Below are 16,646 nucleotides of genomic sequence, written 5' to 3'. Positions count from 1 at the left end.
ATTAACTTCTTTTCACCGATTGTGTCGACACTTCTGTCAAAAGATTTAAACCATTTATCTGCATAGCTAGCACAAGCACGTAGACAAACGAAAGAAACTAAAATTTGACAGTTTTACCGGAAAAACATTGGAGTAAAAGTTTCTTTCGTATCTCGATATCTTTCGCTTTTAAAAATCTATATGTCAAGCATGACGATCCGCTTTTGACATTTAGTTTCTTGATTCTGTTTTTATTTTTTTTATGGCACTTGGCTATAAAACCATGGCCAGTGTCGAGTAAGTTGAATTTGCCGCCATTTACTCGACACTGGCCAAGGTTTTATAGCTGAGGTGCCATAATTTAAAAAAAAGAACCAAGAAACTAAATGTCAAAAAAATAATTGTCTTGCTTTAATGGTTGCTATGGAAGGAGTTTCTTGTCTTTGTCCACTGAAACTCAAGTCGATGGGTGGTGCCATGCTCGGGAATAAGATATGTAGACATGGGAAAGAAACTGCCATTACTTTCTTCCGAAGAATCGACTGGGAAACCCCGTGCTAGCTACGCTGGTTATTCAATTTTATATTTCAACAGTATGAAAGGGACCGAATTACGTAGATTTCTTTAATTTCGCTACAAAGTTTCGTTAAGAATAAACTGAAATGTAACTTTTTAACCCTCGACAAAAAAGAGGGGTGTTATAAGTTTCACGTATCTGTCTGTTTGTCTGTCTGTGTGTGTGTCTGTCCGTGGCATCGTAGCACCCAAACGGTTGGACCGATTTTGATCTAGTATTGCACAAAACTGATCTTAGTTTTAGTTCATCATCATCATCTCGCACAGTGCTGAAAAATTTGGTTTTGTCTACTTCGAATTTATAATTCGGGGGTTGTCTCTAAATTCCTTAATTTAATGCATTATCAAGTAATTGATTGTATGTAAGTACTGAATTTTCTAATAAAAAACTAGATGATTGATAATAATATCTTCTAACTACAGACTATATCAAAATAATTATGAACATCACTTAAATAATATATTTTTAACCCCCAACAAAAACATATTATAATATACGTAACAGCATAATATAATATACACTTGACAAATACTTTACTTGAGCATTTTCCACTAGTTTAGCATAGTCAGGTTTTTAGTAGGAATTTGCCAACCAAATAATTTGTTTGAGTTAATTGCTTGTGGACTGCGGGGCTAAAATGGTCACATTTAGCAATTCCTCTCAATCAATTCAGCAAATGAATTGTCAAAACTGTCAAACTGACAAATGTCAAATCAGTACAAAAATACAGAAATGAATTGAAAGCAGAGTTGCATTTTGCGATTTTAGAAAAATGAATCATATTATGATTCATATCATGATTCTTGAAAGCGACCATTTTAGCCCCGCAGTATAGACGTTGTAAAAATATAAGATGTATAAAAAAAGTTATTACGTTGAATAAAAGAACTCTTGCACCCGGTCCGGGGGTTGGTTCATAAAGCAAGTGTCAAGTTGAAGAAAGTCCCGTGCTGCAAGCCTTTCTGTGTTGCTAGATGACATAACCGGAAGACGTCTTGACGTAGGCTGCATTGCTTGTGTATTTTGCCCGTTAAAAAGGGAATAATCGTGTACGGTTCTTCTAAATCGCGTAATCGCGTACAGAATACAATGTGTGTTTTTTGTTAGTTTTAAGTAGGTAAATGCTTATTGCTTACTCACATAAATATTATGTTAAACCAAAACACGAATTAAGTTGTTCAACACATTTATTGAAAGGATATCTTTCGCTTATTGGTCATTGCGTGCCGAAAACAAAACACTTTACTTCGTAGAATAGAGGATAATATTATAACGTGACGGACCAGCGATTAAAAATGATACAAGATGATGCTGCAGTAGTTGATAATAACGTTGCGCAGTCTGGTCTAATTAATTATCTATTTATATTTTTTGCCTTGCCACTATGATCGACTGGACTAACAGTCGCGAACAACCGGTTGGCCACCCCTACCTTAAAGCCTCAATTTATGCAAAAAACGGCTTGCTTACCTGGTTCCGCTCACGCCTTCAATTTATATCTGATATCGCTGTTAAGCATTTGTCTCCTAAACACAATTTCCTAAACAAAGTCCGCACATTTTTTTTGGTGAACTTTAAATGGAGTCTTGTTCTAAATCATCTAAACATAATTGCATTCATAACTCAATACGTGATTTTTTGTGGGTTAGTACACGAATGCTTAACAGCGTCCATTTATACGTCACGGTAATAATATTAATTTACCCAACACGTCATCAGATAATCCTGGCGGTCCCTCGTTTAAGACGGGCAAGGTCGTTATAGCGGAGATCTTGGTCGTAATTGCCAGACGACTGGCAATCGCACGTAAGTGGGTTACGTCCAGGCCATTTCGGTGTTATTACAGCCGTGCTAACTCCTAGGCAGATGGGATTTCAACTTAACCTTTAAATGTTTTTAAGTTGAAATCGTTGAATACATTTATTAGCGGTTTATTTTTAACCGACTTCCAGAGAGTAAGAGGTTCTATATTTGGCTGTATACATTTGTTTGTACAATATTATGTGTAGGAAATGTTTGCGGTAGCAAGAATTTTGGTGTTATTACCACCGCATACTCCTAGGCAGATAAGGATTTCAACTTACCCTTCGAATGTGTTAAGCTGAAATCGTTAAATACATTATAATATTAGTGGTTTATTTTTAAACGACTTCAAAAGATTTGGCTGTATATTGTTATTAATTAAATATTTGTAGTAGCAAGAATTTTGGTGCTACTACTAGCGTGATAATTCCCAGACAGATTAGGATTTCAACTTAACCTTTAAGTTGAAATCGTTTCAAAGTTTATTATACACTCTGGAATATTATATATTAACTTTATGGTTAGGACAGGACGTCATCTCATCAAAATTCTCAAAAATGAAGGAGAATAGAATGATGACGCGGTATAGAAGAGAAAACAACATTCTCTTTTTCTAAGGCACGCTGATATTTAGGTGTACTAAGATCCAAATATACTATCAGAGAAGTTCATTCCTAGGCAGATGGGGACCTAATACGGTATGTAGTTTGGTCGCGACTCGCGTTACGTCAAAGTCAGCCGAAAGATCACAATAATTAACATTGAATTGACATGATCCGAGCAATTGGTTTGTCAACTGCCTTGGAATCAATTTCCTCGATGGTACCTAATAAATATCGAACTTGTCTTGCATATCGACAAGTATTTCAAATGCAATATTTCAATAACAAGGTATTATCTTATAAATTATATAAAATACTCGTGTCACAATGTTAGTCACCGTACTCCTCCGAAACGGCTTTACTGATTTTTACCAAATTTTATATGCATATTCAGTAGGTCTGACATTCAGCTACTGGGTACTTTTTATATTAATAAGTGCATTTGTTCAATTAATGATAGCAAATTATTACAACTCGACACTGACGGCAACCATTGTTTGTGCGACGGGATAGCGATGGTCGTTGCCATGGTGACATACTTATTTAGTCACTTCAATAAAATAATACGTGCGAAATATTATTTTATTGAAGTATATGGCAAACAGTTGTAATATAAAATACTTCAAAAATTGAATACAAGACTGTATACATTCATAAATTAAACCCAAAATCGAACGTGAACTAATAAACAATAACTTTCTCAATTTAAATAAACTGTTATGATTGTATCAAAATTTCATTTCGTGATTAAATTGACCGAGTTCCATTTCGATTTTACATTGGAGTTGAAATGATTTCGTAGGGTATGAAACAGTTTACTATGAAATTGTTTTACTTTGACGGTAGAGTTCGATTGAATTTCTAGCAAGTTTCAGGATATGACAAAGTTATGAAATTAAAGTATCATTCTTTGCATTTTTACTTTTTCTACTTTGTTAAATATTGAGAATAGTTATTCAATATGTCTTTGAGGAGTCGGTCTCTTATTATATTGATTACTATGAATATTGTGTATTCCTTCACTCACACAATTTACTTCAGATAAAGTTACATATTTCTTATATATAAAATTCTCGTGTCACAATGTTAGGCCGCGTACTCCTCCGAAACGGCTTTACTGATTTTAACCAAATTTTATATGCATATTCAGTTGGTCTGAGAATCGGCTACTGGGTACTTTTTATATTGATAAGTGCATTTGTTGAATAAATAATAGTAAATTATTACAACTCGAGAGTGACGGCGACCATTGTTTGTGCGACGGGATAGCGATGGACGTTGCTATGGTGACATCAGTAAAATAATATGGACGAAGTACTTTATATGGTAAAGAAACGTTTGCCGGGACAGCTAGTTTGATATAAAAATTCTGTTACCTTATAGTGTTTGGTGTTCATTCTATACTGCTTTTGGAACAAAAAGTTGCAATTTAAGTCTGAATGCGGAGCCCGAACTACTACCATGCTAAATTTAATCAAAATCTGTCCAGTTTGCGCATTGTGAATGAATAGATTAATGAAACTGAAGGCTGTGTGAATGATGTTCAAGCATTATATGCCTGAATCAACTGGGATTTGTCGATGCGGGCGTACCTAATAACTTCGTACTGTGCTTACAAACGCACGTTACAGAGATAGAAATAAACTCATTTTTAGGGTTCCGTACCCAAAGGGTAAAAACGGGACCCTATTACTAAGACTTCGTTGTCTGTGCGTCTGTCTGTCTCCAGGTTGTATCTCAAGAACCGCTATAGTTAGACTTCTCAAATTTTCACAGATTATGTATGTCTGTTGCCGCTATAACAAAAAATACTGAAAACAAAATAAAATTAATATTTAAGGGGGGCTTCCCATACAACAAACGTTAACGTTTATGAGCCTTTTTCGCTTTATATCAATAATTAAAAGAGGTAGGCACTTGAATTTTTCACACATACTTTTGTTATATGCGTATTTTAATATTTAATAATCATATTAAAATAAAATAAAATTTAAGGGGGGCTCCCATACAAAAAATACAATTTTTAGCCTATTTTTGCTCTGTATTGGTAGGGAACCCTTCGTGCGTGAGTCCGACTCGCACTTGACCGATTTTTTTTTCAGGCATAATATGGCATACAATTCTAATATAATGGGTAATAAATTATCTTCATAATATAATTGCTGCATATCAGAATATACTGTTTACGCAGAAAAAATATAATTGAACTCGAAGTAAAAAATTCATTTAGGGTTGACTCAGCGCAAGCTCTCCAAAAGGATTTTAATTTTTCGAGCGTGCTATAAAATATTTTGCTGTCTAAACATAAAACATCTGTTGCTGCTTTTTCTACACCTTATAATAATGTAAAAAGAAAATAGCGTAATATTTGTTTTTACTAACTAAAAATAAATTCACCAGCAGAGCGTATTTAGAAAATGATTCGTGAATACCGGGTTTAACAGCTATCATTAACTGAATATGTGGTCCATTATCAGAGACCAGTTCCATCATAAAACTGGAATAGTTTCTGAGCTTTATGAAATATTATATCTTTACTAGAAGACACCCGTAATTCCGTTGCACCAAAATGTTTATTTATAATATGGACCATGTCTGAAATAAACGATTTGAATTGAATTGAAATGAAAATTCGTTTATCGCGCGGAACCGTACATTTTTCCGGAATGAAAGTATCCTATGTCCTTTCCCGGAAATCAAAGTATCTCCAAACCAAATTTTAGCAAAATCGGTTTTGTGGTTTTGGCGTAAAGATGTAACATGACTAATATTATTATGGATATGTCACCATAGTCACAATAGATCCTCAAGGGTCGCAGTGACGTCAGGGCTACAATGACCTGCCTTCAGAAAAAAAAATGGATAATATCTTTTCTCACCTCCGGGCGGAAAACGTCAACTTTCTTCCCGCTGCGCTTACCAACGTTGCCGTTTTCCGCCTCTGTCGATGAGAGAAATAGTATATGCACCTTAAGCAGTAAATAAGAAAGCCTCAGATCACATGTTTGTTGACGGCCAACAATTACACGTGATCTGAGACATTTCTTATTTTCCTGCCATACGTAATGTAGTATTCAGACAGTCTAAATTGTAAAATAAAAGCAGTGTCTTTAAAAACGCGTTCATCATAACATTGTCTTATTGAAACAACATTAGAATGGAAATTCCATGGACTTTTTCCTGTTACCAGAAAAAAGCGTTAAAGCGAAACATTGAAACAAAATAAACAAAAAGTCAGTTATCTGCAACAAAGGTTTTTTTGTTCAATTAACAGTTGTACCGAGTTTGTGAGCTTTGATTAAATTTCGATTGAATTTTTCTAAAACGCTTTTCTTTGTTTCTAATTAATATGGGTGATTTTTCTGTTAAATTTTTCGTGTTCAAAATAATAGGATAATTTGATCCGTTTTTTTATATAAAACTCTAACACGCCGTCTTGTCTTCAGCTGCAGCATGCGGCGTCTAGGCAGCAACGCTGCGCGATGTCGCTTGCTTGTGACAGCACCACGACAATTTGGTCGCGGCCTTCGCCAGTGGTTGCAGCAGCGATGCGACACGCAATATGTATCTGAGCAAAAAGGCGTTGGAAGCGAACTTTAATACACACCGAATACCGCTAGTGTATGTGGCGCATTTTGGCAGCTATGCTGCGTGGTTTCACATACATCTGAGCGACAAGGCGGCAACTGCACCACGCTTAAGGCCGTTCCCAATATTTGATCTATCTCTGGTTTGGCCCTACTAGAGATAGGAATAGCTCACATTAGACATTAGAGACATATACTTTATGTCAATTGTGAGCTATTCCTATCTCTAGTAGGGCAAAACCAGAGATAGATCAAATATTGGGAACGGCCGTTAGCGTAGGCCTAAAGACAAGTGTCAAGCGATTATCGTAAACGCCAACAAAATGTATGGGATTTGACATTAGTATTCGCTAGCTAAGCGATGACTTATGTCAAATCGCATACATTTTGTTGGCGTTTACGATAATCGCTTGCCACTTCTCTACTAGGGCAGAGTGACTGGTTGTGCGCAGCCTTCAGCAGTGGTATGCGGCGATTCTAGGCAGCAATTCTGCAAATTTTTAATATGTACCTGAGCGACAAGGCGTTAGACGCAGCCTTCAGCAGTGGTATGTAGCGAATCTAGGCAGTAATTCAGCAAATCTTGAGAACGTACCTGAGCGACAAGGCGTTAGGCGCAGCCTTGAGCAATGGTATGCGTCGCGTTTCGGCAGCGATGCTGCGCGGTGTCTGCGTTGCCGCGTCGCGTTGCCGCCCGCAGCCGTTCGCATACAGCTGTGGGTGTGACACGCTCATGCCGATCTTGCGCGCCGACCTGTGCACATTTTAGGGTTAAAAGAGCAAAAGTTAAGTTATAAAGTAAAGTTAAGTTAAGTTCATCAAGTTAATCCCTTGTTCATTTCATGCTGTCTCTTTTATATCGTGTGAAAGAGAAGGTTTTTTAACACAGGATTAAAGATACCTCGAATAAGTGAATACAATAGATACTTAAAATAAATGGAAATATACTAATGTTTGAACAACATAATATACTAAATATATTTTAGTCAAAACATACACTCAAATTAGATTTAAATCTACAAGCTGACAACACTGTTCATTAATATAAACAGAATGAAACACATTTAATTCACGCGTTTACACGGTGGGTGACTTAATTGAGATGAGAAAATGATTTTATTAAGCACGCGTCAAATCTTAGGCCGTTTGTCTACCATCGCCGTGACCGGGACGTCACCGACAAAAATTCAAATAAAATGCCACTTTATGACCCAGGCCTAGGCCGCCGCTGCTTTGTAGTGGCATTTTATACGTGGGAGAGCCATGCTTCGGCATGAATGGGCCGGCTTGACCGGAGAAATACCACGTTCTCACAGAAAACCGGCGTGAAACAGCGCTTGCGCTGTGTTTCACCGAGTGAGTGAGTTTACCGGAGGCCCAATCACCTACCCTAACCCCTTCCCTACCCTCCCCTATTCCCTTCTCTTCCCATCCCATGGTATTTCTCCGGTCGAGCCGGCCCATTCGTGACGAAGCATGGCTCTCCCACTACTGGACCGATTTTAATTTAATTCGGCACAGATTATAGATTAGCTATAGTATCTCGACAGTAAATGTACGGTGTTCACGGAATTCATATTTACGCGCGCAGAGAATCGCCTAAACTATAAAGCTGTCATTTCACACAATTTTTGCAAGTTACTTTTAAAAAATGTGAAATATAAAAAGATTTTTCGACCAAACCGCGTAGCAATGAAGTCTTTATATTCAACTAAAAACTGTAAAATATGAAATTCTATCCTGTTAAACGTGAAATGTGTGTGGTTTATGAAATATTACAGTATTTCCTAGGTTTCGTAGCAATTTGTAGAAGTTCGTAGCGCTTCGTAGCGCTCGTAGCGCTTCGTAGCATTCGTAGCGTCGTAGTTAAAAGTCATGGATAGGGCCAGGCCACAACACAGCGTTGCGGCGTCGTGTCGCAAAAACAACATCGCACAGAAATGGGATGCGATGTCGCAATACAAAAAATTCAGTATAGAACTCTTTACATCGGAAATTTTTACGATGCGTTCTGCGGCGTCGTAGATTTATACGATGCGACGCCGCAACGCAGTGTTGTGGCCTGGTCCAAATACAATGCTATGTAAACGTAAGGGCCAGGACACAACACTGCGTTGCGGCGTCGCAGAACGCATCGTAAAAATTTCCGATGTAAAGAATGCTATACTATGTGAAATTTTTGCGTTGAGACATCGCATCCCATTTCTGTGCGATGTTGTTTTTGCGATACGACGCCGCAACGCAGTGTTGTGGTCTGGCCCTAAAGGTGAGCGGCTCGACACGCCACGGCCAAAAATTATTTGCATAATCGTATGAGGTAAGCCGCGTACTGACGCTTTAGTGCGATCTTGCCTTAAATCTCGTACATATAATATCTACTGTTTGGATTTTAGCCTTTTTATGGAACCATTTTTAACAGAGTTACTTTTCCTTAGTATCGTCTATCAATGTTACTAGTGATCATTATTTTAGTTTAAAAAATAAGGGAACTAAGGAATGTTGATAAATTGTTGCTCAGGGTGACCATCCGTTTGGAATGTCGCAGACATAAAGGTCGGACAGTATTTACTTAGGAGGCGTTTGAAAGACAATCTGCATAATTATTGTTTAAACACTTGGATGAATTCCAATAATTTAAAAACGTAGGCTTAAAATATTATTTATGTCTTGAATAAGTGAGTGGTTACAAGATCTTTTTGCGGCCTCATATTCTAGTTATTTTAATTGACTTAAAAACATTAAAGACAGATATACTTTTTTACATATTATTTTAGTTTTTTTTTTTTGTAACGAAGTCCCGAAGATCGAGTGTTGCAAAATGGGGCTAAACGGAAAAAGTTATAACGACACGACACTTTAATAATTTGACCGGCACTTTTTGCCACAGACATAGATCACAATAGATACCACATGTACTTCGCGGGACATGCGGTATCTATCTTGATCTATCCATATACAGTCTGCGCTTTTTACTATAGTTTTAAGCCGTGCGGCGTGCACGTGTCTTCTTTTTCATAGAAAGCAAGCCAGTTATGAAATAACTAAAAGATTATTTTAGTGATTTTTTAAGTTACTAGATTTTACTGATAGCTTTAATAATTGGATCAAAGACACAAACATAGTCCGCAAATAACGACGAGTGTGGTGACCGACCGCACGACCCGGAGTCAGTCATGTGAGTGATCGATTCTGCCGTTTTAATTCTCAAACGTGGTCGTATGTGGGTGTATGTAAATAGAATTTATAATTGCATGTTTCATGTCAAGGCATAAGTGCTTCTTGTGACAGTATAATACTTGTACTAGTTTTTGACCTGGAGAACATTGTTTGTCATACTATGCGTATTTCTATTAAACCGATTTCAACAGAATCCTATCAAGTTCCATAGCAACCTTTGAAAAATCTCAAGGTGTCCCTCACCGCGAGCTACACTTGTAATGTAACATTATAGATTCGTTTTTGAGCATTACATTACAATATTATCTCCCTGACTGACGAGCATTCGTGTGTAATGTAACATTCGACTTTGAACATTCCATAGCTAGTTGATGTTACAAGTTGTATCAAGATATTACCCACTGTATCATTAAAAGGTGCGCATTGTAATGCTCGGTTTTGTATTTTCAAGTTTATTACGAGTACAAGGTGCCATAATATATAGGGTAGGTACCCATACACACCCAAAAGTATTATTATTTAGTTTTGTTACACCGTGTACAGAACCAGATGAATTCATCATCATCATCACCAACCTGGTAGCAGTGACACGCCACGTGAGGTGACGCGGCGCGGCGGGCGACAGGTCCGGCGACGACCGCGTTGCCAGACGCCGCACGCAACGCACGGAACCCGACTCTAAGCCGCCACATTGCCTGTACAAAAAATACCCATTAACATCCAGACTACCGCTGCGGATCAGTGGTTAAAAGTGTGTGGCTCTTACAAAATGCCTGTACAAAAAATACCCATAAACATCCAGACGACTTAATTTGTGGATCAGTGCTCTTAAGAGCACTGATCCACAAATTAAGCCAAGGGTCACGGATTCGCATCTCAGCAAAACAAAAAGTTCCTGGATTATGGTAGAGGATTAAATCTTAAGCTGTAAAGTATATTATAACCTGTAGCACAATTTTCAGGTTATTAGTTCTTACCTTTTTTGCTCCCACGTGACCTGATCGAAAATTTGTTGGGCGGAGAGAGAGAGTAGACTGCCAGTGTGATATAAGAGAGGAAGGTACCTATATAATATTTTATGCCTGCTCTGCTGCTTTGTTCATCCCCTAAGAACGCAGCCTATTATTACAGTTGTCTTATGTTTTACGTAGTAACATACACATCGATATATTCATCAAACGCCTCCGTCGTCTAGTGACGACTAGTTCGATTCCCGCTTTGGAAACATGTTATTTCCAAGTTTGTCTAGGAAAATGCAGGCTGATCACCTAATTGTCTGACAAGTAAGATGATCCATGCGTCGGATGGGCATGTAAAAAGTCGGTCCTGCGCCTGATCTCTTGCCAGTCGTGTCGGTCTTCCGTGCCACTGGGTTATGAGAGTGAAATAATAGAGAGTGCTCTTGTGTACTGCGCACACACTTGATCACTATAAAATTACTCCTGCTTACCTGGCCTGGTTTCAATGAAACTGGCCACCGTCACCGAAATCGGTGTGGGGAGTATTATTATATTCATCGACATATTTATACGTGGGAGAGCCATGCTTCGGCACTAATGGACCGGCTCGACAAGAGAAATACCACGTTCTCACAAAAAACCGGCGTGAAACAGCGCTAGCGCTGTGTTTCGCCGAGTGAGTGAGTTTACCGGAGGCCTAATCCCCTACCCTATTCCCTGCCCTACCCTCCCCTATTCCCTTCCCATCCCTACCCCATTCCCTCTTAAAAGGCCGGCAACGCACCTGCAGCTCTTCTGATGCTGCGAGTGTCCATGGGCGACGGAAGTTCCTTTCCATCAGGTGACCCGTTTGCTAGCTTTGCCCCCTTATTTCATAAAAAAAAAACATGACAAGCACATCACTAAGGTCTACCAAAACTCGATTAACCAACAAACTAAAAGTGATGCGAACATAAAACGAGGCTTGTAATCTTAAAACAAGTTGTCTTTGTTGCGATATACTCAGTGATGTTCCTTTGTTCGACTTATAACTTCTTGTTCTTATTGTTCAACTTTGTCTCGTGTTGCGAATGGCGAATTAAATATGATAAGCTGTTTTTGTCTTCGCCCATGTAGAGGGTGTAATCAAAGAAGAGATAATAATTTAAGGCCCAGACGACCAAACGATGTTATAAAAACGCTATCTAGTTGACGCCCAGGAATACTAAAACGTCACTTTTGTGGAATCGTAATAACATTAATTTAAACGTTCGGTAAATGTCACCGTTTATTCCCAAAAACGCTATCCAGTTGACGTCCAGGAACACTATCAACGCCCTCTGCCCCTACAGCGCAGGAGCTAATAAAAATGTGTCTTTACAACTTTTTCCCTCTGGCCCCCATTCGCAACGCGCGATAAGGAACTTCGTTCCAAAAAGCAACTCTTTCAGTGCTTCTTTACCGTGAACTCTTTATAGGGAACTCATACACACCCTAAAGTATTATCAGGTAACACCCAGTATAGTAAGGCTGCCTTCACATTGTCGCGAGTAGTGCGGCAGCCGCGCGACTTCTATTATAGTACAGAAACAGGTTTAGTATAGAAGTCGCGACTTAAGGCCCAGTAGTCCCTAAAATAAGCAGGTCGATGTCTGTCAGTACGAATATCGACGTTAAGAACATAAAAATAACATTCATATCAGCGCGCCTTGTACAGTGGCTGTTACGCGCTCGCCGCGTGCCTTGATAATAGAAAATAGGAGTAAAAACCTTTTGTTTTTAGTATTACAAAAATCAAATATATCAAATCGTTTACGTTAGGTTAAGACACATATACTACATTTTTTGTTTTTTCTAGAAAGTGTGTAATTTAGCCATAAAATGATTTAATTATAAAAACAGCGTTATAACAGTCATCTTTGAGATTTTTTTCTATCGAGCAGAATTTTTCAAATTGTGTACTGATATACCTTTGCGTATAGGAAATTTTCTCAATTTTAAAACGGTACTTATTTTATACTTAAATAATGACATCCTTTACCAAAAACGTGTTTTGAAAAACCCATTTTACGTAGTTGCAACAACCACAGCTCCTTAAGGTTCAAATAAGGGATGAAAGTTTGTATATAATAATACTTATTAACGCGAGCGAAGCCGCCGACAAAAGCTCGTATATAATATATGGCAAGAGACGAAACATGTGCCAATCGATAGTAGGAATATCAAAATACAAATAGGAAATACTCTTTGGTAAAATGTCGTAACTGATACGGTTTTTCCTTTAATAATAATTACAGTACGTTGTCAATAATTGTACACGAGAATGTGCGTTGGTGCGTGAAAAAAATTGTCATGGGGACGTGGATGCGAAACAGCTGTCACTCAATACACCAGCGATAGTTTCATTTCAGATGACGTTGAAGACATTGACAGGAGAGAGAGTGAAAATGTCTCCCAAGGGACACTTTACAATATGGCAGTGTCAATTCTAATTTCGGTCACGTGATAAAACAGTTTGTAGTTCTGCGTGCTACATAGAACATTAATGAATTACTCGACTGTAGCGAAGCCAAAAAAGGGTGACGATTACCCTCGTAGTAGCTAAACTTCCGGTCCTGTTTTAAAAATTGAGGTTATAAAAGATAGATATAAATATGCCGTGGGTGACATGGCTATAATTTTTTATCAGATTCTTGTTCCGACTTTTTTTTATTTAAATAAGTGTTGTTGTTTTCTTCACAAGAACTACAAAAACTATTTGTTAAAATTTCCATCTCCGACAAATTTTATCAGGGACAGTTTATCTTCAAAACCAAACGCTTACCGCATAGCAAGTGTTGCCAAATAAAAGCGAAATTTACCCCAACAGTATATTTCTAAAATATATTGTTGCCAGGTACCAAGCCAGTATTTTGGATGCTTTTCAAGGCTGGACCGACATTTGCAAATAAATATTATGGAAGGAATAGAAGTGACCCATGAATAATAGTAAGTTAAAGTGTTTCAAAATAATTAATTATTGGATTAAGCCTTTATTTCTCACAAAAATACAAAGTGAGAAGCACGTTTTAAACAAATTATAAAATTATACAATAATTGATAAAAAGTTTTCAAAACTATGTTAGTATATTATATTTTTGTTTATCTGTCTATTACCTCTCAACCGCTGAAACGATTTTGCTGATACTTAGCATGGAGATACTTTGAATCTCGGGAAAGAACGTGGGGAATGAAAATCTACTGTTTCCGGGCAATAAACGCGATAAACAAACTTTGGCGCAACGTCGTCATCGACTGTAAAATCCATTGCCATATCTAAAATTTAGCATCTGTGGTAGCATCTTTGTCAAAGATTTATATAATTCAGCGAGTGTAGAGCGGTGTGCCAATACGGTGTCGGACAAACTCAAATATATTACACCGACACATAACTTCGTTATAATTATGCGCTACTTTTCTGTTATCGTCGTAGATGTTATTTTTATTACAATTTATGTTGGTGCAAGAGGGTTTTAAGTGCTGCTATACGTCATAGGCAACATTTATCGTCGAGCAAGGAAAAAAATGCTGATGTACAGTGAAAATGTTCTTCGAAGGCTTTTGATAATGCTTTCAGGTCCCAAATCTATGTAAGGTATGCATGGAAGCAAATAAAAATAGTAAATATCTGTTGGTACAATTTTTTTTAAGGTCCACTAGAACTTCAATTATTATTTTTACTTTCATCAAGAGTTTGACAGCATATGTTACGTAAGAATCTTAATTTAATTAACATCACTAAATTCTTATCTGACTGCCACACTCAGAGTGGAACATTAATTACTTAAATCTAATTAATTCAAAATTTTGACAAAAGCCCCATACAGGGGACCTATTATGAGCTCTTAAATCCATTCACTTTACGTCCTTATACAGTCAGTATAAGGACGTAAAGAGAATGGATTTAAGAGCTCATGATAGAGGCCCAGAAAACTATGTTACAATGGGTACAAAATATTTATTTAAAACTAGCTGTCCCGGTGAACATGTTGTCACCTTAAAACCTTCCCTGGACTTCTACGAATATTTTAAGACTAAAATCAGCCGAATCCGTTCAGCCGTTTTCGAGTTTTAGCACGACTAACACATTCCGGAAATCAAAGTATCTACATAGTAAAATCGGTTCAGCAGTTTGGGCATGAAGAGGTAACAGACAGACAGACACACTTTTGGATTTATAATATTAGTATGGATATAGAAGTAAGGATGCTTGTATAAAGATGTTAAGGCGGAAAAATAATCGTCATATTTTAAAGAAAATAAAATAACGCAAGCTCACTTACACTTTTTTTCGAGTATGAAAATCATTCGCTATCTTCACGTATGTGTGTATAATTACAATATAATATTATATACAAAATGTCTATAGTTGATTTCGTACACCTCGTTTTCCAAAAAATAATTAAACTAAAATGGAAAAAAGTGTGAAAAAGATAAAATAAAATGTATCTATTCGTAAGGAAGAAGGATGTATCTTAGAATTTCCCAAGAGCAGTGACTTTATACTTCAGTTGAAGATTTATTATGGTGCACAATTGAGTTGAGTTTCACAAAGGTGGCTTTCCGATCATTGCCGCAAGCGATCGCGACCTAAAAATTCAAACAAGGGTCAGTTCAGACCGCAATGCAACGCGTAGATGCATTAATTATATCTTGTTTGAATTTAACAGATTTGCACGACGTGTCACGTATTTGAGGAGCTGGCGAACAGAACCGGATTAGTCAGCGAGAAAAAAATTTAGACAGTGGCTAAAAAACTAGTATCAACAACTACTGTTAGTACTACTGAACTAATCCGGTTTTTTTTTAATTGGACTTTTTAAAGCCTTAATAACCGGTGTTGATTGAAAATATTAACAAGGTTTGATGCAGATGGGTCAAAAGAAAACGATTTGTAAAAAATATACTTTCGCACTCTAGTGGACTTGTCGGGTCGGGTTTTGTTCGCCAGCTCTTCATTTGAAGTCTGTCAAATCCATACAAAATAAGGAATGCATCTACGCGTCGCATTGCGGACTGAATTGACCCTAAAATTTCACGTTTTTTTTTTTAAATTTTTTTTATGAAATAAGGGGGCAAACGAGCAAACGGGTCACCTGATGGAAAGCAACTTCCGTCGCCCATGGACACTCGCAGCATCAGAAGAGCTGCAAGTGCGTTGCCGGCCTTTTAAGAGGGAATAGGGTAATAGGGTAGGTAAGGGAATAGGGTAGGGGTTAGGGGATTGGGCCTCCGCTAAACTCACTCACTCGGCGAAACACAGCGCAAGCGCAGTTTCACGCCGGTTTTCTGTGAGAACGTGGTATTTATCGGGTCGAGCCGGCCCATTCGTGCCGAAGCATGGCTCTCCCACGTTATGACTTAGGGCTTAGGCTATGGGTTTCATTTTGTTCTACGCGACATCAAAGAAGCGGCGGTGTGGGGTGCTAGACCTATGACGGTAGAAAATATAACCTATAGCCTAGGACCTAGGTCATAAAGTGACATCTTGTAAGGATTTTTGTCGGTCGTGCTTGCTTGCAGCGTTGCTTGAAACGACACCTTAACAGTTGTCACTCTCAATTGATAAGAAAAGTGTTCGTTTGTCCAAAAAAATGATTACTTTACTATTATGATATTTCTTCTGCGTTATAATAAAACCTATACTAAATAATTAATAATATCCAAATACGATATTTTTATAAAAAAAGAAGTTTAATAAGCACCATTATCTAAATATAATTCTACTAATAGTAATTTAAGAATAAGTAATATTATTATTATAGGAACGTTTCATATTATCTTCTGCGTATATAATTATCTCAATAAAATCAAACAAACGTAATGAAGCTTCGTCAACTATTAGCTTTAAAATAGTTATGCTTCGATACAGTTAGCAAAACAAAGCCGGCAAATTCTGTTTGTATATTATTATATTTTTTAAAATTGGCCAAGTGCGAAGGGC

General features: G+C 37.5%; 1 protein-coding gene across 1 annotated transcript in view; it reads right to left on the bottom strand.

Moving 5' to 3' along the window:
* The window catches only part of LOC121729615 (5-hydroxytryptamine receptor 2C), a 130,847-nt gene that overhangs the window by 18,774 nt on the left and 95,427 nt on the right, over positions 1-16,646 (bottom strand). Inside the window, exons 6-7 of the mRNA XM_042118186.1 lie at positions 10,301-10,420; positions 7,144-7,302 (exon numbers count right to left, since the gene is read on the bottom strand). Coding sequence (XP_041974120.1) covers positions 7,144-7,302; positions 10,301-10,420 — 279 coding nt within the window. The remainder of the gene's footprint in view (positions 1-7,143; positions 7,303-10,300; positions 10,421-16,646) is intronic.

The sequence above is a fragment of the Aricia agestis genome, chromosome 8, assembly GCF_905147365.1.
Source record: "Aricia agestis chromosome 8, ilAriAges1.1, whole genome shotgun sequence".
Taxonomy (NCBI): domain Eukaryota; kingdom Metazoa; phylum Arthropoda; class Insecta; order Lepidoptera; family Lycaenidae; genus Aricia; species Aricia agestis.
Note: the sequence above shows the minus strand (reverse complement) of the source record. Positions and strands in the feature narration are given on the sequence as shown.